Source organism: Prunus mume, linkage group LG5, assembly GCF_029339155.1.
Source record: "Prunus mume cultivar Tortuosa linkage group LG5, ASM2933915v1, whole genome shotgun sequence".
Classification (NCBI taxonomy): domain Eukaryota; kingdom Viridiplantae; phylum Streptophyta; class Magnoliopsida; order Rosales; family Rosaceae; genus Prunus; species Prunus mume.
Window position 1 is genome coordinate 23,023,909 of NC_142702.1, and position 22,069 is coordinate 23,045,977.

The 22,069-nt window shown below is 38.8% G+C and overlaps 3 protein-coding genes and 1 pseudogene across 4 annotated transcripts; 1 reads left to right on the forward strand and 3 right to left on the reverse strand.

Annotated features, from left to right (window-relative positions):
• Nucleotides 1-1,200: 1,200 nt before the first annotated feature.
• On the forward strand, nucleotides 1,201-3,145 carry LOC103332152 (basic helix-loop-helix (bHLH) DNA-binding superfamily protein). The gene has a single exon (XM_008234854.3). It carries the CDS (start codon nucleotides 1,396-1,398, stop codon nucleotides 2,884-2,886), a length of 1,491 nt encoding a protein of 496 aa, XP_008233076.2. The 5' UTR covers nucleotides 1,201-1,395; the 3' UTR covers nucleotides 2,887-3,145.
• A 4,299-nt stretch (nucleotides 3,146-7,444) lies between these two features.
• On the reverse strand, nucleotides 7,445-8,740 carry LOC103332151 (S-adenosyl-L-methionine-dependent methyltransferases superfamily protein). Its single transcript, XM_089051541.1, has one exon. It carries the CDS (start codon nucleotides 8,551-8,553, stop codon nucleotides 7,633-7,635), a length of 921 nt encoding a protein of 306 aa, XP_088907667.1. The 5' UTR covers nucleotides 8,554-8,740; the 3' UTR covers nucleotides 7,445-7,632.
• Nucleotides 8,741-15,346: 6,606 nt separating this feature from the next.
• On the reverse strand, nucleotides 15,347-20,697 carry LOC148917367 (uncharacterized; annotated as a pseudogene). Its single transcript, XR_016127439.1, has 3 exons — nucleotides 19,742-20,697; nucleotides 16,625-16,741; nucleotides 15,347-16,520 (listed from the first exon to the last, which is right to left on the reverse strand). The product of XR_016127439.1 is annotated as an uncharacterized LOC148917367 (transcript).
• On the reverse strand, nucleotides 16,886-18,612 carry LOC103332149 (uncharacterized). Its single transcript, XM_008234851.3, has 3 exons — nucleotides 18,450-18,612; nucleotides 17,680-17,858; nucleotides 16,886-17,476 (listed from the first exon to the last, which is right to left on the reverse strand). Exons 2-3 carry the CDS (start codon nucleotides 17,788-17,790, stop codon nucleotides 17,024-17,026), a joined length of 564 nt encoding a protein of 187 aa, XP_008233073.1. The 5' UTR covers nucleotides 17,791-17,858; nucleotides 18,450-18,612; the 3' UTR covers nucleotides 16,886-17,023.
• Nucleotides 20,698-22,069: the final 1,372 nt, after the last annotated feature.

Consider the following 22,069-nt stretch of genomic DNA (forward strand, 5'->3'; position numbering starts at 1 on the left):
AAGTAATTTTAATCATAAGAAGTATCATGAAAATCTGGGTTGTGTACATGCATCCAGCAAGTATCGTGAAAATCGCTTTAGAGCGATTGTGAATAGCATTCCTCATAGGAAAATAAAAGGGAATCAAGAAAGTAAGACATTGATAATCACACAATTAAAAACTAATTTTTATTCAATAGGATTCTTTCCAATTACCATCGTGATTTTCAATCAAAAATAATTGAGAGACAAAAATGATTTAATAATAAAAGAGAACAAGAAATAAACAAAAAAAAAATTGAAAAATATGCCTAAATGAGATGTATTCCTAAAGGGTTTTTAATTGATTAAAATCATATTAAATTTCAAAAAGCGTTATTATTATGAGTGCATGAAAAATGACATGTTTTACTATTCAGATCAAATGTGTCATACGTATTAAGTCACAATTCTGTAATTCGAGGATTGCTTAGTTGTTTCAATTTTACAGTGTTTGGAAATTATAGATAGCAATTTTGCTTCAACCCTCTAGTTAAATGACACTTCCAAACTTATACTAAGTTTACGGAAATGCAAACATAATTTCATACTAACATTATATCTGGTGAAGAAAGGATTCCTGAATTTGACATATCTTTGTCTATTGGGTTTTTTCTTGCAACTAGCCTTATTAATAAATATATTTTTTCTTCCTCAAGAGTTTTTATTAAACGATACTAGAGTTTTTGTTAAATGATATTACCGGCCTACTAAATTAATCCGAATCAAATAAGTGGTTAACCAATTCGAATAATTAAAAGTTCTAATAGTTAATTAATTAAAAAGAAATTGATCTACCAAAATTTTTAGTTTAATGGACGAAAGAGCCCTCTATCGCTCCAAACCTATCCACGCTGAGGATAATGCATGTAACTTGTAAGAGTGAGACCCGCCAATCAGTCACCGAGCCTCTCCCTTTCATTCCACGTGCTAGTGATACCCAATAGCGACTCTATCCCACAACCCTCCTACGGATATTGCCTATTAGGCTAATTTTTCTAACCAAATTAATTCTAAAATATTTATTTGCCTGGACTAATTGAATTATAAAATATTTTTTGGGCTAATCCAGTTGAAATGAATCTGAACCCCAGCAACACCACCAAACTTAAACCCCACATCACACTCACACTACTCACTCTAAATACTATAAACCCCCCCTCCCACCCCAACCTTTTTCTAACTCCTTTACTCCTCTCTCTCTCTCTCCCCCATGCATACTTTTTCTACCCTCTTCGCTGCCAAACTATTTATTGATTTGTGTCCACTAAATTAGACACTCATTTCCCCACAAACTTTGGTCTCATTACAATCTCTCTCTCTCTCTCTCTCTCTCTCTCTCTCTCAGATATTCATACACATATTCATACATATTCTATGGAAGAGCTAATAATCTCTCCCTCTTCATCCTCTTCTTTAGTATCTTTACCACAAGAAACCTCACCATCCCTACAACAAAGGCTTCAGTTTATTGTCCAGTCTCAGCCGGACTGGTGGTCGTACGCAATTTTTTGGCAACCCTCGAACGACCACCAGGACAATGGCCGTCTCTTTCTGACATGGGGAGACGGCCATTTCCAAGGCTCCAAAGACCCCTCCGCCAAACACCACAACAACCCCTATGGGATTCTTTCAGAAAGAAGGAAAATCCTCAAGGGCATTCAATCTCTCATCAACGACAACAACCCAGATCATCATCAAGACAGCGTCATGGATCACATGGGCTTGGACGCCGACGTCTCCGACGGCGAGTGGTTCTACGTCATGTCGTTGGCTCGATCTTTCTCCATTGGCGAGAGCGCCATTAGCGCTAGTGTTCCCGGCAAGGCCTTCAGCTCCGGCTCTGTGGTGTGGCTCACTGGCGCCCATGAGCTCCAATTCTACAACTGCGACAGAGCCAAAGAGGCCCAAATGCATGGGTTTCAAACCCTGGTCTGCATCCCAACCCCCACCGGAGTTCTCGAAATGGGTTCTTCAGATTCGATCAGAGAAAACTGGAGCCTGGTTCAGCAGGCCAAGTCGTTATTCGGGTCGGACCTCATCTGCTCGGTAGCAGACAAACCCGACCCGGAAACCACATCCCCCATCGACTTCATAAACCGAAACTTCTCTTTCGCCGATATCGGAATCATCGCCGGAGTAGAAGAAGAGGAAGACGACAAGAAGGAAGTGGCGCTGGACTTGACGATGATGAAGAGGAAGGGTGGAAACCCTGGAACGGGTCTGTACCCGGATTCAAACGCGAACCCGAAGCCAGACTACTCGGACTCCGACGGCCCGAAAAGGACACCTAAAAAGCGGGGCCGAAAACCTGGTCTGGGCCGCGACACGCCGTTGAACCACGTGGAGGCGGAGCGGCAGCGGCGGGAGAAACTGAACCACCGGTTCTACGCGCTGCGGGCGGTGGTCCCCAACGTGTCGAGAATGGACAAGGCGTCGCTGCTATCCGACGCCGTTTCTTATATCAACGAGCTGAAGACGAAGGTGGACGAATTGGAGTCGCAGGTACAGAGAGAGTCAAAGAAAGTCAAGGTCGAAACAGGAGATAATCTGGACATCCAGAGCACCACCACGTCCGTGGAGCAGATCGCGAAGCCCCTCAGTTCGTCTGCGAATGGGTCTGGGCTCGAAGTGGAGGTGAAGATTGTGGGCACGGACGCCATGATTAGGGTTCAATCGGAGAATGTGAACTACCCATCCGCCAGATTAATGGCGGCGCTGCGGGACTTGGAGTTGCAGATCCACCATGCGAGCTTGTCTTGCATCAACGAGCTCATGCTTCAAGATATTGTGCTGAAGGTTCCAGAAAACATGAGAAGCGAAGACAGCCTCAAATCTGCCCTTCTTAGAATATTAGATCAGAACTAAAAAGCAGGACCGACGGATCGTCCAAGGCAATGTGTGTGTCCGCTTGTATCGAGTTCAATCTCTCTTCCGGTACATTCTAATTGTCTAAAAACATGTTCGATCGTTCAATTGGGTAAACCTGATTTTCAGTTCGCCAAGTTTGAATTTATTTATTTATCTCTGTATTAATAAATAATTGAAGTTCCTTATTGGTTTTTTTTATTTGTTGTGTTTTGTAAAATATGTAATTAATTATGGAGATAAATATTTTCGTACGAAACGTTGATTTTTTTTCGTTGTTGGAAGCGTCATTACTAGTAACGTGTTCCCCATGTTTATGGCACAGTGGGACTTTAGGAGCAAGATAGTCCAACCATAGTTGGGTGAATCAAATGAATCCAGGGATGACAGATATTTTACGCACGTTCCTAAATGGACTCACAAGTGGGGGTGGGGTGTCTAATAAACGAAGGTGAAGAAAAACTCGTGAAGGGTACATCGTCCCTGTCGGAAAGAACAATTGCTTACGCGCGCAAAATTTATCTTTTAACTGTTGTGCATCACAACATAAACCTCCTCGCATCGCATCAACAGTACCGCTAGTTATGAACGCGCGATCGGACGACTGTTGTTAGCAGTTCTCAGAATTGATTAAAGGACAAAAAAATTCTGGTTTTTGCAGGGTGTGATTAATTTTGATTTGTTGGCCTGAAGTGTACCACTCGTGCCCTTTCTTTTGTGGACGAAATGAAATGGAATATCAACTGCGGATGTGTTTTTGGGGTCCTCGGACATGAGAATCTAGGACCCACCCACCACCACTAGAAAATACCATTAAACAAAGAAAACAAAACACACTAGGAAAATGTGCTTTTCATGCATCTATTATTATTATTATTTTTTAATGGATTTCTTTTTCGGTGGTAACGTGCGATGCAGGTTGAAGCCTAAATAGATTAGAAAAAAAAAGAAGAAGAAAAAAGGGGGGTTGTGGATTGTTATTGGATAGTGTTTGCTTGATTCTTTGCGCATAAAACAAAATGGCAAAGATTCAATCGATGAGACAATGAAGGAAAGCGAGAGCCACCACTATTGCTTTGTATTTTTGTTGTTGTGTGCCTTCTTTATTGGGCTTTGGTTGGTCTTCTGACTTTTTGGTTTTAACCCTAAAGCGGTTTGCTGAAGAGAGTTTCATTTCCTTCAAATATAGGAGGTTAATTGAGAAAGACTACCATCGTTGATTTTCTAGAAGAAGGGGATCCCAATGCTGTATTGCCTAAATGAACTCTAATGCTAACGTCATATAAATTTTTCAGCAGACTTTTCGCTGGTATAAGAAAATTGTGTTTCTCATTGACATGTCTTGATCGGCGGAAAAAACTTGTGTAAAATTTGAATATTATTGTTTTGTTATTTTCGACCAATCACGTTATGCTTAAATGGAAAGATTATCATGCGTGACAGAATGTAATTAGAATAACAAAATAATGCTATCTCCGTTTCACACGAGTGTTTCTTTTTATAGGATGTTAAGTTTGATGAATTTGAGACACCAAAATATTATACCAATTTTTTTTATATAAACACGAGTGATAGTCTAATCTACTCTACATTAATCAATCTACATAAAGAAATTCGAACTAGAATACAAAGAAGCGCCATTGACTACCATGATCAACTTTCATAACTCAAGTTTACATTATCCCAACTTTTTAGATTCCAAAATATGTGGCAACTTATCATTTATTGCTGTCTGGGCCTATGTAAACTTTAACCAAAAGGTGGAATAAATTGTTGCTTACTTTTGGCCATTCTAATTCGTGTAACTTTCAACTTGATTCCTCGATTGGGCTGAATTGGTGTTATAGATTCTAAATGAGTGATATTGGGCCCAGAGTGTTGGTATACCCTTACTTTTGGACTTGGAAAATGATCATTAACTCATGAATAAATATTAGGCTCTTTTGGTAACATTTTTGAAGAAGGTTTTCGGAGAATATTTTATGAGAATGAAAACGAGAAAACGAATTTATATTTTCAGGATTCGAAAATATATCTAGTAGATTAATTGGAAAACATATTCAGAAAATAAAAAATAGTGAAAATGTGTATGGAAGGACAATTTGAGAATAATACTTTGTGAGTTATTTTTCGAGTATATTTAGTTTAACATAAACACGAAATTGAATAATTTATGATGGTTTTATCATAAAATTAATATACACTGGTGTAGCAAAATAAAATAATGAAGTGGAACAAGAAAACTGAAATTTTAAAAAATTGACAAATTTAAAAAAAATTAAAAATGGAAAGAAGAAATAAAAATCAGACCAACAAAAAAGAAAAAGAAAAAAGAAAGCCATTAGACCAATACATTGGGTAGAAAATGAAAACAATAATTTGGTGTTTTCAGTTTTTGTACATGAGGTTGAATTTGTTTTCATAAAACAATTCCAGTGAAAATGAAAACGACATACCAAACGTGTTTTTGGTAGAAAATGAAAACGGGGCCTTAAAAACGTTACCGAACAGCTCCTTATTTATCTCAATTTTTTATACAAAGAGTAGTCTAAGAGGGTGTATCCAATTGGATCCCAAGCCTCTGTATTTAGAGACTACACATTTACCTGTATTTCACTAAATCTAAACCATTATAATAATCTAGCCCTTTAGAATGTGACACAACACATCAAGTTTTCTTTCTTTCACTAAACATACGTTAAGTTTTATTTGTGGTTAACTAAACTCTCGACTAGAGCATGTTTTATTTGTCTTTCTCACTGATTTCTGCTCTCTCTTTTCTCTCCGATTCAATAAACAATTTCCCATGGAATTAATATTCAAATCCAAATGAAATGGAAAAACCTCAAAAATTCTTATCACAATCCAGCCTCTTATGAATAGATAATTTCTTTGAAGACAAAATAAAGACAGATCCATTACAATCTGATTATGAGGGGAAGGGAGGAGATAACCGCATAAAAGAACAACTAAAAAACTATTTCTCCAGAAGATGCATGAATCAACACATGCGTGGTGGAAAAAAACAAAAACAAAAAACTATTTTTTACTTGATTGGGTTTGAAGATCACTCTGTAACTCACTTATCGATTTTGCTCACTAATGCGAAACTCTCAGTGGAAGAAATGTAAAGGGGTTTGAATGAAGAAGAGAGTGAGTGGTTCGCACTCTGTTGGGCATTCTGAAAACTAGGTAGTGAAAAAGACCGAGCCTTTATCGAACACCTCTGGTTCAAGAACTCTGAGGCAGATTGAAACTCGTCTAAACTATGAGGCAAATAAAAAAACTATGGTTCAAGAACTCTGAGGTAGATCAAAAAACTTGATGAGTTGTCGGCTAAGGCAGATCGAAACTCGTCTGCCTTAGCCAAGTAATCATAAAATTACTCGGTTGGGTTTTCCATTGAACCCAAAAAGGGAGGGGCATCAATTAAGCAGGGATAAAAGGAAGATGACCAAAACGTGAAAAAGAAAAAGCAACAAGAGGAGAGGGAAACACGAAAGGAGAAAAAAAAAAAACCACATAACTAACTGCAAAAGCTAACGTCTATTTAGAGAAAGAAAAAAAAAATTGATGATGTGTTATGTTCTAGAGGGTTAGATTATTATAATGGCTTAGATTTAGTGATTTTTTAAAAGTCACAACTGGATACCACCAAATTTTCACCAAAAAAATAAAATAAAAAAAATTAGCCAACAAAATTGAGTTTAAAAGTCATAATGAAATACAACTAGATTTTTATAATTGCGTTAAAATTTTAAATTGGATATATCCAAGACTTTTAAACTCTATAAAAATCTTTAAAAGTTTAAATTGGTTACACTCCTTGAACTTACTTTAAATTAATCTAATATACCAGAAAAGTGCTCCAAACTTGAGTGTAAGAAGACAGGCTCATTGCAAGCTAAATGGTCTAGCCCACATATGCTATTTATCTTATTTTTAGAAAGAATAAAGTTTACAATATCTTTAATTCACCGAACAAAAGATATAAAAGAGTAAATGATAAGAGCATCTCCAACTCATATGTCAAATTCATGTAGGATTTTGATTACTATGTTGGAGCAACTTTACCCTTTAATTTTTGCCATTTCATGTCCATGTGGTAATTTGACATATCGGTTTAAGATGCTCTTATACAAATACCCATATAGAGCTTATTTGAAGAGAAAATTCCAAAATTGGCCACCTGTCATTTTCTAATTGGTTCTTAAAAAATATTAACACACTAAAAAACAATTAAAAAACAACAAATGACTAGTTTTTAATTTTTCCATCAAAATAGACTTTATAAGGACTTTTGTATAATATGTCAATTTTAGCATATTCGATATGTCGATTTGATTGTATAATAGGGTTTAAATTCGATACATACCCATTACGAAAAAATAATAATTATGCAGCAACAGCCACACGAAATAAAACAAAAAATGTCACTCGTTGTTCTTTTCCAAGCAATTAGGTTCTAGTTTGTTTCAATCGCCACACCAATTCATCGAACACAAAAATGCTACTTTCATATTAGTTGTTACACAATCAAACATCAACCCATTAATAAAATATCAATCAAAGTGTCGTTTCCACATTAATTACATTATTAAACATCAAACAACGAGCAAGAAACAAAAATGTCACCTCAAATTTTATTACACTCTAAGATTTGATCATATTTATTTCCACATTGCAAGTAGTCAAACACCATAAGCCTCATCTATAAGATTTAGAATTTATACTAATTGAGTTTAATTAACTCGATTCAATCACCCAATGTTGCCCATCAAGCTTAATCTTGAGTCCGTAAACTCGGGCAAACAAAGTTACCGCCCTCCTCACCCCGTGGTCATCCGCTGCGGTAAAATAATCGTGCCCGAAAATAACCCCGCCGGGCCGCAAAATCCGGTAAGCCCGAATAATATCGGACCAGGCTGAATTAAAATCATGACCCGCATCCACTTCGATCAAATCCCCGTACACGCCCATCTTACAGAGCCAGTCAAGACCCGACCCGGTAGAGAACGGAATGGGCAAGACCGTCTCGGTTGCGTTGACCGAGACGACGTTCTGCATGAACTGGTAGAGCAGCAAAACGTCGCCGTTCAGGAGGCCGATGCCGCCGAACTGGTCACGGAAGCCCGGCCAGCCGCGGAAGTCGTCGACGCAGAGGATCTGGGTGTCCTTGAGGCCGAGCTGGCTGGTCAAGCCGGCCATGTGGATGGCGGAGGCGCCAAGGAAGGTGCCGATTTCGATGATGGTTTTGGGTTGGACTTTTTGGATGAGGTTTTGGAAAACGGGGCCGTTTGAGCCCCAGCCTTTGACGCGGCTGCGGCGGAGAAGGGGGGTGGCGTAGGGAGGGGGGAAGTTGACGAAGGGGGAGGTGGAGTTGAAGAGGCGGTCAAGGATGGTTTGGCGGATGAGGTGAGAAGGGAGTGGGGTGGCGCAGTGGGTGGTGAGTCGGAAGTGGTCGAGTTGAGTTGGGAGGTTGACGAGTTGGGGGAGTTGGGGGGTGGGAGGAGAAAAAGAGGGGGTTGTTGGAGAAGAAGGGGAAGAGAGGTATCCAAGGGTGAAGGAGAGGAGGAGGAGGAGGAGGTAGGCGATGGGTTTGAGTAGTTTGAAGGCGGTGAGTTTCTTTTGGCGGCCTTCTTTCATGGTGGGTGGTTTTGGGTTCATTGTGTTTGTAAGGCTAAAAGCTTAGGTTAGCTTGGCTTGGTTTTGAGAGAGAGAGAGAGACAGAGACAGAGACTGAGAGACAGAGAAAAGAGAATGGAGAAGAGGAAGAGAGGAAGAGAATTAGAGACTGCGTTTCTGTTTGGTTGGGTCATATTTGCGAGCTTAGGATGAGGGTGGTGTAATGAAAACGACTGGAAAACGCCCCAAGGCCTGGTCTTCATCTTTACGTACCTACTCTGAGAGGTTGAAATTACTCAAATCAGGATGCATGAAATCCTCTCTACACGTGTCATAATCGAAATTGTACATTTTTTGGGTGACCCATATGTATCGAATACATCAACAATTTTGATAACAATTAAAATCTTTATGATAATGTGGTTTATATATAGAGTAATGCTACATTTATCAATTTTTATTCCACATTTCTATACCACATGATATGATATGTCCATATTATATGTCACATCAATCAAATCAATGAAGTGTATTTTAATTAAGACAATTAGAAAAACAAATATTGGAATAAATCATAAAAGAAAAGAAAATATAAATAATTTTAATTGATGTGGCTGTCCACCTCAGCTGCCACATAAGATAGTATAGGGATGTGCTAAGAGTAATATTATTATTATATATATGATGTTAGCGAGATCGTAGCTTAATTAGGATATTTATTTCCTAATTTATTATAATTATATTTTTTTCCTTTTTGTACATATATTGTGTAATTAGGTTTTTATCTTGTTTCATAGTTTGACCCTACTAGGGTTACATCCTTGTACTATAAATACTTTCTTTTGGAGAATGAAATGTAACCTGAAAAATATTAGGGAGTTTCACTAAAACACCCAAAATGGGGGCTGAAATTATAAAAAAACCCAACACCCAAAACACTTTATAAACACACCCAAAACCCATCATTACACACACTCAAAACCCATTTATAAACACACCTAAAAAATATACAATTATTGATTTTGGGGTTGATTTTGGGTGTGTTTCTATGTTTAAATAGTGTTTGGATTTTTTTATAAATACATGTCTAGGATTTGGTTTATTTATAAATTTGTAAAAATATTATACCCATATTGTTTGACTTCGCATCATAGCCAACTTTTCTAGTGACCTGTGTGTTGTGCCCACCCGTGTTCTATCCCCACATTTTTTTTTTCTCTACCTGTGCCGTGTGTGCCCTCCTAGGTTTGTGTGTTGTGTTGTAGTATTCGTGCCTCTACTGTGTTCGTGTCATTCATGTGTTTGTGCATCTGTCGTATTTGTGCATTTACTGTGTTCTGCTGTATACTCTGTTGCATTCGTGTTTGTCTTCTTGCATCCTGCCGTATTTGTGCCTCTGCTATGTTTCGTTGTATACTCTGCCGTGATCTGTTGAGTTTCTGCTGCAATCATGGGTGATAACTTCATTGTTGCTTCTGTTGCTTGCCTCTACAAATTTGTGTGTTTCTGATTCTATTCCAGGTACTGGCTCTAATACTTGGATAATTGACACTAGTGCTTCTGATCATATGACTTATAATGCTAAATATTTTGATGAGTTGTCTAGTAACACCCGTGACCTATACATAACTAGTGCTAATGGCTTGCCCTCTCCAATTACTGGTAAGGGCACAATCTCTCTCACTCCTACTCTGTCATTGTCTCTTGCGTTACTAGTTCCCAATATCCATTGTAACTTGTTATCTGTTGGTCGATTACTTGATACACTTAATGTTTCTGCTACTTTCTATCCTACGCATTGCTCTTTTTAGGATCTTAAGACTTACGAGATGATTGGGCATGGTAAACGGATAGGGGGGTTATATTATTTGACATTGCCTTCTGCACCAATTCGTGATCGTGTCGTTAATACTGTTCAAAGTTACAGTGTTAAAGACAAACAACAAATTTGATTATGGCATCGTCGCTTGGGACACCCGTCATTTGGCTACCTTAAGCATCTGTTTCCATCTTTATTCCGCTCTTGTGATGAGTCCAGTTTTAAGTGTGAGACATGTATTTTGGCTAAGAGTTATCGTACTGTGTTTCCTTTGAGTGACAGTAAAGCTGCAAAACCTTTTGATTTAGTGCATTCTGATATGTGGGGTCCGGCTCGCGTTACTTCGAACGGGTTTCGTTGGTTCGTCATATTTATTGATAATTGTACCCGATTCACTGGGGTTTTCTTGTTGAAAAATAAACATGATGTTGCTTCCATCCTTCTAGAGTTCTATACTATGGTGTCTACTCAGTTTCATACTCAGGTCAAAGTATTTCGGACTGATAATGGAGGTGAATATGTGAATAACACTTTGACATCTTTCTTCCTTGCTCAATGTATTATTCACCAAACAACAACCTCATTTACTCCTTAGCAGAATGGTGTGTATGAACGCAAGAATCGTCAGTTACTTGAAGTTGCCTGCTCCCTTATGTTGGATATGTCTGTTCCCCATCATTTTTGGGGGCATGCTGTTTTATCTACTGCATATTTGATTAATCTTACTCCTAGCCGGGTTCTTGATTTCAAGACTCCACATGAGGTGTTTGGTGACCATGTTTCTCCTGTCTCAGTCTTCAAGTTGCCCCTTAAAGTTTTTGGGTGTGTTGCATATGTTCATGTCTACTCTCATCAATGGAGTAAACTTGATCATTGTGCTCTGCGATGTGTCTTTATTGGTTACTCTTCTACTCAGAAAGGTTATAAGTGCTATCATCCACCTACCCAGAAGGTGTATGTTACTTTAGACGTGACTTTCCATGAAGAAGTGTCATATTATGTTTCTCATTCCTCTCCAATTCAGAGGGAGAGGGGGAGTGAATTGGAGAGTCTTGAATTGGAGAATGATATGTTTGAAGATACTGCTCTCAGGAAGGAAATGACCTATCGCACTGAACCAAGTGACCGGCTGCCCATATCTGAAGATGGAACTTGTGGTCCCTGTGAAGAAACGAGTGATCACCCTTTGGAACTCGACCAGTCACCCATATTTGGAGATGAATCAGGTGCTCTCATTGTCAAACGACTGGTCACACTGAAGCAAGTGGACTAGTCGCTGTATCTAAAAACAATGACAGTGATTCTTGTATGGATGAGTTCGATGCAATACCCCCCTCTGCCCTACCAATGCCCCACTCTACTTGTGATAGTAAATCAAGTGAGGTAATTTCTAATGATCTATCTGTGTCAACTTATCAGTTACCCTCACGAACTACCCGTGGGAAACCTAAAGTATAATATTCTCCTGATATACATGCCAAGTCTAAATATCCCATTAGCCATTATGTGTCAACTCATTATTTGTCTAAGTCATACGCATCATATTTGTGTCAATTATCTAGTGTTTGTGTGTCAACTAAGCTGCAAGATACTTTATCTAACCCCAAATGGATGGATGTCATGAATGTTGAAATGGATGCCTTGAACAAGAATAAAACATGGGATTTAGTTCTTTTGCCATGAGGGAAGAAAGCTGTTGGATGCAGATGAGTGTTTACTTTGAAACATAAAGCTGATGGTTCCATTGACCGTTACAAGGCTAGATTGGTAGCAAAGGGTTATACTCAGACCTATGGAGTTGATTATTTGGAGACTTTTGCTTCAGTGGCAAAGCTTAATATTGTGCATGTACTATTGTCTCTGGCTGCTAACCACGACTGACTCTTATTACAGTTCGATGTCAAAAATGCGTTTCTACATGGTGACCTCAAAGAGGAGATTTACATGGATCTCATTCCTGGTATTTCTGTAACCTCTCCGGAAGGTGTTGTGTGTAAGCTGCGGAAGTCTTTATATGGATTGAAGCAGTATTCAAGAGTGTGGTTTGGGAGATTTGTAATATTTATAAACAAATTTGGGTATGTACAGAGTAACTCAGACCATACTTTGTTTTTAAAGCGTCATAAAGGTAAATTGACAGTTTTAATTATTTATGTTGATGATATGATTGTGACTGGAGATGATTAGGCAGAAATGCAAAATCTTCAGAAGTATCGCTTCGAGTTTGAGATGAAGTCATTGGGTGATTTGAAGTACTTTCTTGGGGTTGAAGTTGCCAGATCTAAACATGGTATCTTTCTGTCTTAAAGAAAGTATATTTTGGATTTACTTGCAGAGACTGGAATGTTAGATTGTAAACCAATTGATACTCCTAGTGAACAGAATCATAAGTTGGGGTTGTATCCTGATCAAGTATCTACAGATAAAGAGCTTTATCAACGATTTGTGGGGAAATTGATTTATTTATCTCATACACGTCCTGATATTGCATATGCAGTGAGTGTAGTGAGTCAGTTTATGCATTCTCCTAGTGAAGATCATATGGGTGCTGTGATGTGCATCTTGAGGTATTTAAAAGTAACTCCTGAAAATGGGTTAATGTTTTGCAAGTATGGTCATACAGATGTGGAAGGGTATACGGATGCTGATTGGGCTGGTTCAGTCACTGATAGACATTCTACGTCTGGGTATTTTACAGTTGTTGGTGGTAATCTTGTTACTTGGAGGAGTAAAAAGCAAAAAGTGGTGTCTAGGTCTAGTGCCGAGGCTGAGTACCGTGGGATGGCTCAAGGTGTGTGTGAGTTACTATGGTTGAGAAGATTGTTGAGAGATCTTGGATTTGGACCCTGGAAACCCATGAATTTGTATTGTGATAATAAAACTGCAATTGCAACATGATCGTACAAAGCACGTGGAGGTTGATCGACATTTTATTAAAGATAAGTTAGATGCTGAAATTATTTCTTTTCCGTTTATATCATCCGAGTATCAACTGGCAGATGTTCTTACGAAAGTTGTGTCTATTACGGTCTTTCTCAACTCGCTTGACAAGTTGGGCATGCGTGACATCTTTGCTCCAACTTGAGGGGGAGTGTTAGCGAGATCCTAGCTTAATTAGGATATTTATTTCCTAGTTTATTAGGATTATATTTCTTTCTTTTTGTACAGATATTATGTAATTAGGTTTTTATCATGTTTCCTAGTTTGACCCTACTAGGGTTACATCCTTGTACTATAAATACTTTCTTTTGGAGAATTAAATATAACCTGAAAAATATTCTACCCATATTGTTTGACTTATGAATCACTAAAACAATTTTCAATTAATTTAATTTTTGGAAGAACGATTATTATTATTATTATTATTATTATTATTATTATTATTTAAGAAGTGCATATTTATATAATACTTTTACAACTAGCCAATATATAACACAAATATATATTGACTTTATTATCCATGTGATTCGAACTAGAGGTGTCAAACGGGAGGTGTTGGGCCAGCCAGACCAGTTTAGAGTCGGCCATTTTAATAAACAGGCCATGCTGGACTTGCCCATTTAGGAAAATTATCAATTCCGGTCTAAGTCCATATAGACTCGAGCTGTGCTCATGTCGGGCCACTAAACGAGCCAAGACAAAATTTTAAGGGAGTTTCACTAAAACACCCAAAATGGGGGTTGAAATTATAAAAAAACCCAACCACTATTTAAACATATAAACACACCCAAAACCCATCATTACATACACTCACTCATTTATAAACGAGTTGACTTTGGAGTTAATTTTGGGTGTGTTTCTATGTTTAAATAAGTTTTTTTATAAATACATGTCTAGAATTGGGTTTATTTATAAATTTGTAAAATTTTAATTCGTCAATGATTGTCCTTTTCAAGATTAATTCAATATGTTAGAATTAGTTGACCGGAGAAAAATAAAAAAATTGAATGAAAGCTAGCACTTGGCTGAAACTTAAGGTTAATTGTGTTGTGATTACTTGGCGGAGAAAAATCAATAAGCTTACGTGGAATGTGGACTAGTAGGAGACGAATCGTGTTTTTGACAGGCGATGATCCGAAACTCGTTAATTTCTCATAAGAATTAATTATGATATCCAACAAGAACAACTGGTCCCTTATCAAGCCAGTCAACATAAGTAAGATTTGTGATATTGGGGGGATGAATGTCTTGGAAAATGGGAAATTTGCGAGGTAAGTTTCAAGTACATTTCGACAACATATGACCTATGTTGCACGGACACTCCAAATTGCTGGAGTGTCGGAGTGTCGGACACGCCGACACGTCGACACGGCTCTGACACGCATTGGACATGGTCAATGGTTGGGACACGGTCAAAACACGGCTCCGACACGGTCAAGACACGGTAGGGACCAGTTTGAAAATTTCAAAATAAAATCTGAGGTCTAAACGTGATTTTTGAAACTTTTGGTGGACTGATTTGAAATATTTTTAAAAATAGGGGCATTTTTTTTAAAGAGAAACACAACAAATAATAACAATAACAATGAAGACATAGATGCTTGAAGAAGATTCAGAGTTAGATCATTTATGTTTTATTTTGTGATCTATTAATTATTATGTATGGATGATAAACATGAGTTATTTGTTTTGTTTTATGAAATTATGTGACATTGAAGTATTAAGAATAAATTATTAATTTAATTGCCGTGTCCTAACCGTACCCCTATCCTAATTTTTTGAGATTTTCCGTGTCGTCATGTCCCCGTGTCCCTGTACTCGTGTCCATGCAACATATATGACTAGTATTTCCCCGGAGAAACTTGTGAAGGTGAGGGAGTAATTTCATTGCACGCTGCGGTCAAGTCAATTACAACCTCTTGGTCTTTGGTCTTGACTCAAGTCTACGGCTAGGATTTTTTTTATCCAAAACCCACTTCTCCTCATGCGCGCATCAGGCCTGTCAAATATGCATTTATCAAACACAAGCAGAGCAAGTCTCACCAAAAAATTAAAAAGAGAGTAAGAGAGCTATGATTTAAATGCAAAAACTATAGCCAAAGCTACCCTTTTACTATTATTACTATGTAAGCTTGCCAAGGCAAAATAAATAAGTTCCAATATTTATACTCCAACCTCGGCGGCAGCATTTAACAAGTTCCAAGTATTTGTCCCCTCTTTGGGTCTGAAAGTTCAAACATTTGTCACATGCAGTTTTTTTTTCCCTATTCTTAAAAAAAATAATAATAATAATCCAAAAACGAAGAAAATAAATGCCCACATACGGTACAGGGGGATGCGAGGGCGCTATTTAGCGGTAGGAGTATGACGGACCAGCAAAAGCATAAGGAGATGAAACTGGCGCACGCAGGCAATGCATCAGCCTTGGTTGCCTGGTAGTTTTCTGTCCGGTTATTACCGGATGCAGCATCAGCAGGAGCAGCATGCATTGAGTATAGTCTCTCTCCTTAGCACAGGATCAGTCTCAATCAGGTAGTTCTCTCTCCTACCACCAACAACATGTGTTGAGTATAATCTCTCCACATGATCAGTTTCTCTCCTCACAGGATCAGTTTCAATTAGATGATTCTCTCTCTGGGGTGCCAGATATGGGTCCAATGATGAAGAACCATAATAGGAGTAGCCGTATGGATCCCTTGCATACGCATCTACAGCAATAGCAGAAGTTGCAGGTGGCAACTCATGTCTAGCACTGTGAGTATAAGCGGGTAATCTCTATCATTCAAGTAGAGAGGATCGGAATGAACATTTTCTCGATGTGCAGGAACAGCCTCCCCGTAAATGAGGTTTGGCTGTCTTGCAAGATGCTCTCTTTCATACTCTCTATGAAGAGCTTCCAGAGCTGGAGGAACGATACGAGGAGACACGTTTCTTCTCTCTCCCGAAGACCATAAGCTCGAAATTCCTTTTCAGTAAGGTATAAATCATGAGAAGTTTCCTCTCTCCTTAAAGATGCCATATCTCAGTATGCAACACGCTGGTCCCTTTCATGAGCTAACACTGGATAACTCCTAGCATCACCATTGGCAGAAGGATATCTAGCGTGTGCATTCCTGTGGGCATGTGGCAGCTATTCCCTAGCTCCTTCATGAACTCCCTGATCCTGAACTTTAGCCTGGACTGGAGAATGAGTGGCTAGAGCAGTTGAATGGACTTGAGCTGGTCGGAAAAGTGATGTGAGCTTCCTGACCTGAAAGGAAAATATTGGATATTATTACTTTAGCATATGCAAAGAAACAACGATCGCTTACTCCAAGAAAACTTAATAGAAGGAAGGGAGGCGCATTATCTCACTTGTCGAACTGTAAGTTCTGTTTTGAACTTCTTTTTCTCATTATAGTTTTCTTGTATTGCCTTCTTGAAAACACTCTCGGGTAGAGGAAGACAATCTTTCTCTGCGTTGAACCGCACCTAAAGTTTTCAAGTCATCAGCATACATGTCTGGTTAACTAAACAAAGCAAATAAGGAGAGATAGATCTAAGAAAATGTGACCTGAGCAGGGAAGGCCCCGCCAAATGCTTTTGGCCACCTGAAGAGAAAAAGCTTCAACCCAGTTTTGATACCCAACACAAGGTCTGTTTTACCCATTGAAACACCCTTGATATGCCTTTATAATCACAAATAAGAGTTCCATACAAAAGCTCCCACAGCGTCCAAAGAAAAGTAAATTCAAAGGAGAAAGAAAAACCAATTCAGTCAAGATAAACTTTAACATCAATCCCACTATCAATGAGGGATTGAACAACTGCCCTAATCTTCCCTTCAAACTTGTCCCTGTCCCTGGGAGTATAAGAAGCAGTGTAGACATCAGCTTCTCTTGCCCTATCAGCCAAGATTTGGCCTACGGCCAAACAGGCTGGTATGTCGCACCGAGACTTGAGGACGGCCTTAATGTCTTTGGAGTTGGTACCAGCAACTGCAACCTGCTTGCATGTCACTCGGTGGGTGATTGAGGCCGAAACAAACCGCTTTGAGATGAACACATCAAGTGTAAATGGTTCAATGTAGGCTATGGTGCGCTGTTTGAATGATACATGTTTTTGTGGATTTTTGGATATCTTCTCTTTCTGGTAAGTGTATGGCCGGCTATTGTTATCATCAAGGAAATCCTCTACCCCGAAAAAACTTCTCTGTGCACAATGAACCTATAAATTGCATAATTAGATGGCAGTTGGCTTCATCAAAAAGTTTCGAAAGGAAAAACTAGCAAATCTTCATGGCATCATGCAAGCATAAAAAGATGTTCAAACGTGCTTCTTCAACCCAAATACAATCCAAAGACTTTATGATGTCAAAATTCCAGAACATAAGAAATATGGAAACTGGGAAATTGGGATTTGAAGGGTACCTGTCCACTGTGGAAACCACTGGTGGGCACATACAGGCAAGGCAGAACTCTGTTTCCTCCATACACATGAACCCCTTTGTTCCACACCTTCCCAAAGACATGCTTCAACATTTTTATTTTCCTTTTTACTTGCACGCAAGACACCTTGATGTAGAATGATCCTAGTTCTGTTTAATAAGCTGAAAAAAAAAATTACACAACCACCAAAGAAAGAAGCTTAGAACAACAGGTTACAGTCACTTAGTTGATGCATTACGTCCAAAAGGTGTTAGGCAATGGAAGATATACAAAAACGTCAAAAAGGAAGAAGCTTTGTTTCCAATTTTATTCCCATTTATGTGAAACACGCAAGAACCACTGTTATTACTTATGAGTATCGAGCAGGAGCAGCATGCATTGAGTATAGTCTCTCTCCACGATCAGTTTCTCTCCTTAGCACAGGATCAGTTTCTCTCCATGCGATTAAAATAATATAAATAGAAAAATTGATATTTCATCCATAATAAGTTCATAAAGGAGCATTATCATTCTCCTCATTCTCTCCATCATTATTATTACTAGTATTCCCATCACTAGAACTATAACCCACGCTATTTATTTCCTGTGAATCAAATGAAGTTTGATAAAAAAAAAAATTAATAGATATACAAAACAATTATACAGCCAAACCCACCCCAATTATATACACAGACAGCCATCCCCACCCCAATATTACGGAATACCCATATACCCATTATCTAATTAACAACACAGCAAGAATAAGAGAAAACCTTGAGGAGCGACGGCAGAGGTGGCGACGGCGACGGCGATTGAATCTGAGGTGGCGACGGCCCGACAGCGATTGGTGGTGGTGGGTTCTTCTCTTCCTTCTTCTTCTTCTTCTTTTTTGGTTGCCGTTGAATCCCAAATGACATAGCCAGGCAGGGTCTTTGAATTCTAGGTTTTAAGTTTGCATTTTAACCCCAAATATTCAAGATATCTTCGTTTTTCACCCCTTGACGTATCGCGACTGTATCGGTGGAGTATCGGCTATACTAATTTTTTTTTAAAAGACCCCAGTACAGCCGTGCGGCTATACTATTCCATACAGCCGTGCGGCTATACTAATTTTTTAATAAAAAAATCCTAGTATAGCCGTGCAAAAAAGGGCCTAGCGCTTAGCGATTGGGCGCCACGTATAAAAAACGTATCGCCGCCTGGCTATACTATTTATAAAAAATTAAAAAAAAACCCCAGTAACGCCGGGGGGCTATACTTAATTTTAAAAAATCCCGAGTATAGCCGCGCGGCTATACGCGGAACCTGCCAAGAGAGTTGGTGGCACGAATAGTATAGCCGTTCGGCTATACTATTTATCAACAAAACTAAAATGGAGGCCCCGGTAAAGCCGGTCGGCTATACTCATTTTTTTCACGTGGCGTATCGGTGTCGTATTGTATTGGCGCCGTATTCGATGATACTCGCATACCCCAGAAATCTGGTATATCGGTGCAACAGAGCTCCTTACTGATGGCACATCCCGGTATGCAACACGCTGGTCCCTTTCATGTGCTAACACTGGATAACTCCTAGCATCACCATTGGCATAAGGATCTCTAGCATGTGAATCCCTGTGGGCATGCGGCAGCGATTCCCTAGCTCCTTCATGAACTCCCCGATATCCCGAACTTTAGCTTGGGCTGGAGAGCGAGTGGCTAGAGCAGTTGAATGGAGTTGAGCTGGTCGGAAAAGTACCGTGAACTTCCTGACCTGAAATGGAAAATATTGGATATTATTACTTCAGCATATGCAAAGAAACAATGATCGCTTACTCCAGGAAAACTTAATAAAAGGAAGGGGGCACATAGCATTATCTCACTTGTCGAACTGTAAGTTCTGTTTTGAACTTCTTTTTCCCATTATAGTTTTCTTGTATTGCCTTCTTGAAAACACTCTCATCTCAGGTAGAGGAAGACAATCTTTCTCCACGTTGAACCGCACCTAAAGTTTTCAAGTCATCAGAATACATGTCTGGTTAACTAAACAAAGCAAACAAGGAGAGATAGATCTAAGAAAATGTGACCTGAGCAGGGAAGGCCCCGCCAAATGCTTTTGGCTCGAGTTTTAGTCCACCTTAAGAGGATGCTTTGTAAACCCCATACAAAAGCTTAAGATCAAAATCAAAGAGAAAAAGCTTCAACCCAGGTTTGATACCCAACACAAGGTTTTTTTTTTTACCCATTGAAACACCCATGATACTGTAATGGAAGCAGTCTGGCTTTGTCTTTCCACTGCACATGAAGATCAAACCATCAAGCTTTTCCCTCTTTTCATCATGTTTTTCGCTGTTCCTTTGACTCTTCACACTCTTGTCTGACCCACGTCGTTTTTCTGTACCCTTCTGTTTTTGTCGGCTCTTTTCGGATTTGTCAATCTTTCCTGGATTCTTTTGAGCCTGATGGCTCTTCTCGGCATGCTCTCCATTCGTGATATTCTGATTCTCTTGTTTCTCTCTTTTTGAATTCATCTTCTTGGCATCTTCTTCTCTTTTGTTGCTACTCTCGTTGTTACCCCTATTCCGCCTCCGTTTCCTCCCATTAACCTGTGAGCTAGTTGTACCTTTGCTCGTTTTCAAGCTGTTATGAATGGAGTTTTCTTCACTATTTTAGCTTTGCCCTTCAATGATCTTGGGGTTTTCTTTCCAGAGTTGGATGCTTCTGCAGGAGAGGCAATTTTCTTTTCAGTTACATCAGGTTTATTAGACACTTCTGCAGGAGAAGACATTTTCATTTCAGCTGACTCAGGTCCACTGAACGCTTCAGCAGAAGAGGTCTTCAGTTCAGATGAGTCATGGTTTTTTGGATGCTTCCGCTGGAGAGGGGATTTGTTCGGATGACTCTGTTTGTTGGATGCTTCTGCAGGGGAAGGGAATTACTCAGATGACTCTGAATTATTCAACACTACTGCAAGACTATTTATCTCCTTCCTGTTACCTGTTTCCATATAGTTATCATCTAGTTCCATAGTATATGCCATACGATCAGGATCACAAAGCCAAATGTATCCTGAAAACAATACTTTAAAAAAAAAAAAAAAACAATCACAGTAAAGCCGATCGGCTGTACTAGTTTTTTTTACAAATTCCGCGTATAGCCGGTCGGCTATACTACTTATAAATAATAAAAAAGCTTAAAAAAATAATGTATGTATGGAAACAGTATAACCATTCGGCTATACTATCTATAAAAAAACAAAAATACAGCCAAAAAGAACCCCTAAAGCCCGGCTGGTGTACTTTTCTTTTTAAAACCGAGTATAGCCGTGCAATTGTACTATTTATAAAAAGGCCGCCCGCCTCGCCTAGAGATTCGCGCACGTGTCAATAAGGGACTGGCTGGCGCTAGATTTAGCATGTGTTCAAAAGCGATGCAGCGTCTATACCCTTTAAATATATTATATTTAAAAGACATATAGCCGAACGGCGATACTATTTATGAAAAAAACTCTAAAAAAGGAACCTAGTAAAGCCGATCGGCTAGACTCAGTTTCTATATAAAAAATTCCCAGGTATAGCCGCGCGGCTATACTATTTATTAAAAAAAAAAACCCGTCTAGCTGTTAGCGATTCGGGCGACGTGTCAGAAAAAAGTAAAGCCGGACGGCGATACTATTTATACAAAAAATGTAGTGATTTATTTTGTTTTCTATTAAAAAGAGTAGGATGCAGGAACAACATAACTAGAAAGGAATCAATCAACATGAGAAAGAAAAGGAAAAGAAATGAATGTAAAAGCAGCTTCCATACTTCACTCTGTTCTGGCAATACATAAAAACTTAAAACGGCATTGAAATTATTTCTTTCAAAGGCAATACAGTAAATCCATGGAGGCACTTTAGCTAAGTGGGAAGGTATCAGTTTCAATCCAAGAATCACTGAAATTTAAATCCCCTTTTTAACATTTCGGTGCACAATACAGAAGAGGTTTCTACCTTCATGCCCTTGTCTTTTGTTTTTCAATTAGTTTCAATACTGAAAAAACTCTAACCGTAGAAGTACAAATCCTAGAAGGAAAAATGATGGATGGTCCTTTAGGTTCCAACCAACTGAAAACAAATACAAGTAGACCCAAATGCTAACTGGTTTGCAGGATGATCTTTAAATTGTGATTTAGACAATGAACGGTTCCAATTATGACACGTGCATGGTGAAGATTCGTTAATCGTAATGAGAGGGAAAAGAAATGTGCACTTGTTTGTATATAATAAGGGTTTCTTTTGTTATTCTTCGGCTTCGAAAATAAACAGAATTTGGGTCTAATGGATAGTTTGGGTATGGTTTAGGTCGCATTCATTCCTTGTCTTTGTTTCCTTTTCTGTTCTTAACTATCTATCCATGTCAATGTCAACCCCA

What these genes read in the sequence shown, in the direction of transcription:
- LOC103332149 (XM_008234851.3), bottom strand. Translation starts at nt 17,790, where the DNA reads ATGTTGAAGCATGTCTTTGGGAAGGTGTGGAACAAAGGGGTTCATGTG. An exon ending in GTGGTTTCCACAGTGGACAG is followed by an intron (nt 17,477 to 17,679) that starts GTACCCTTCAAA and finishes TGCAATTTATAG; the next exon opens with GTTCATTGTGCACAGAGAAG.
- LOC103332152 (XM_008234854.3), top strand. Translation starts at nt 1,396, where the DNA reads ATGGAAGAGCTAATAATCTCTCCCTCTTCATCCTCTTCTTTAGTATCT.
- LOC103332151 (XM_089051541.1), bottom strand. Translation starts at nt 8,553, where the DNA reads ATGAACCCAAAACCACCCACCATGAAAGAAGGCCGCCAAAAGAAACTC.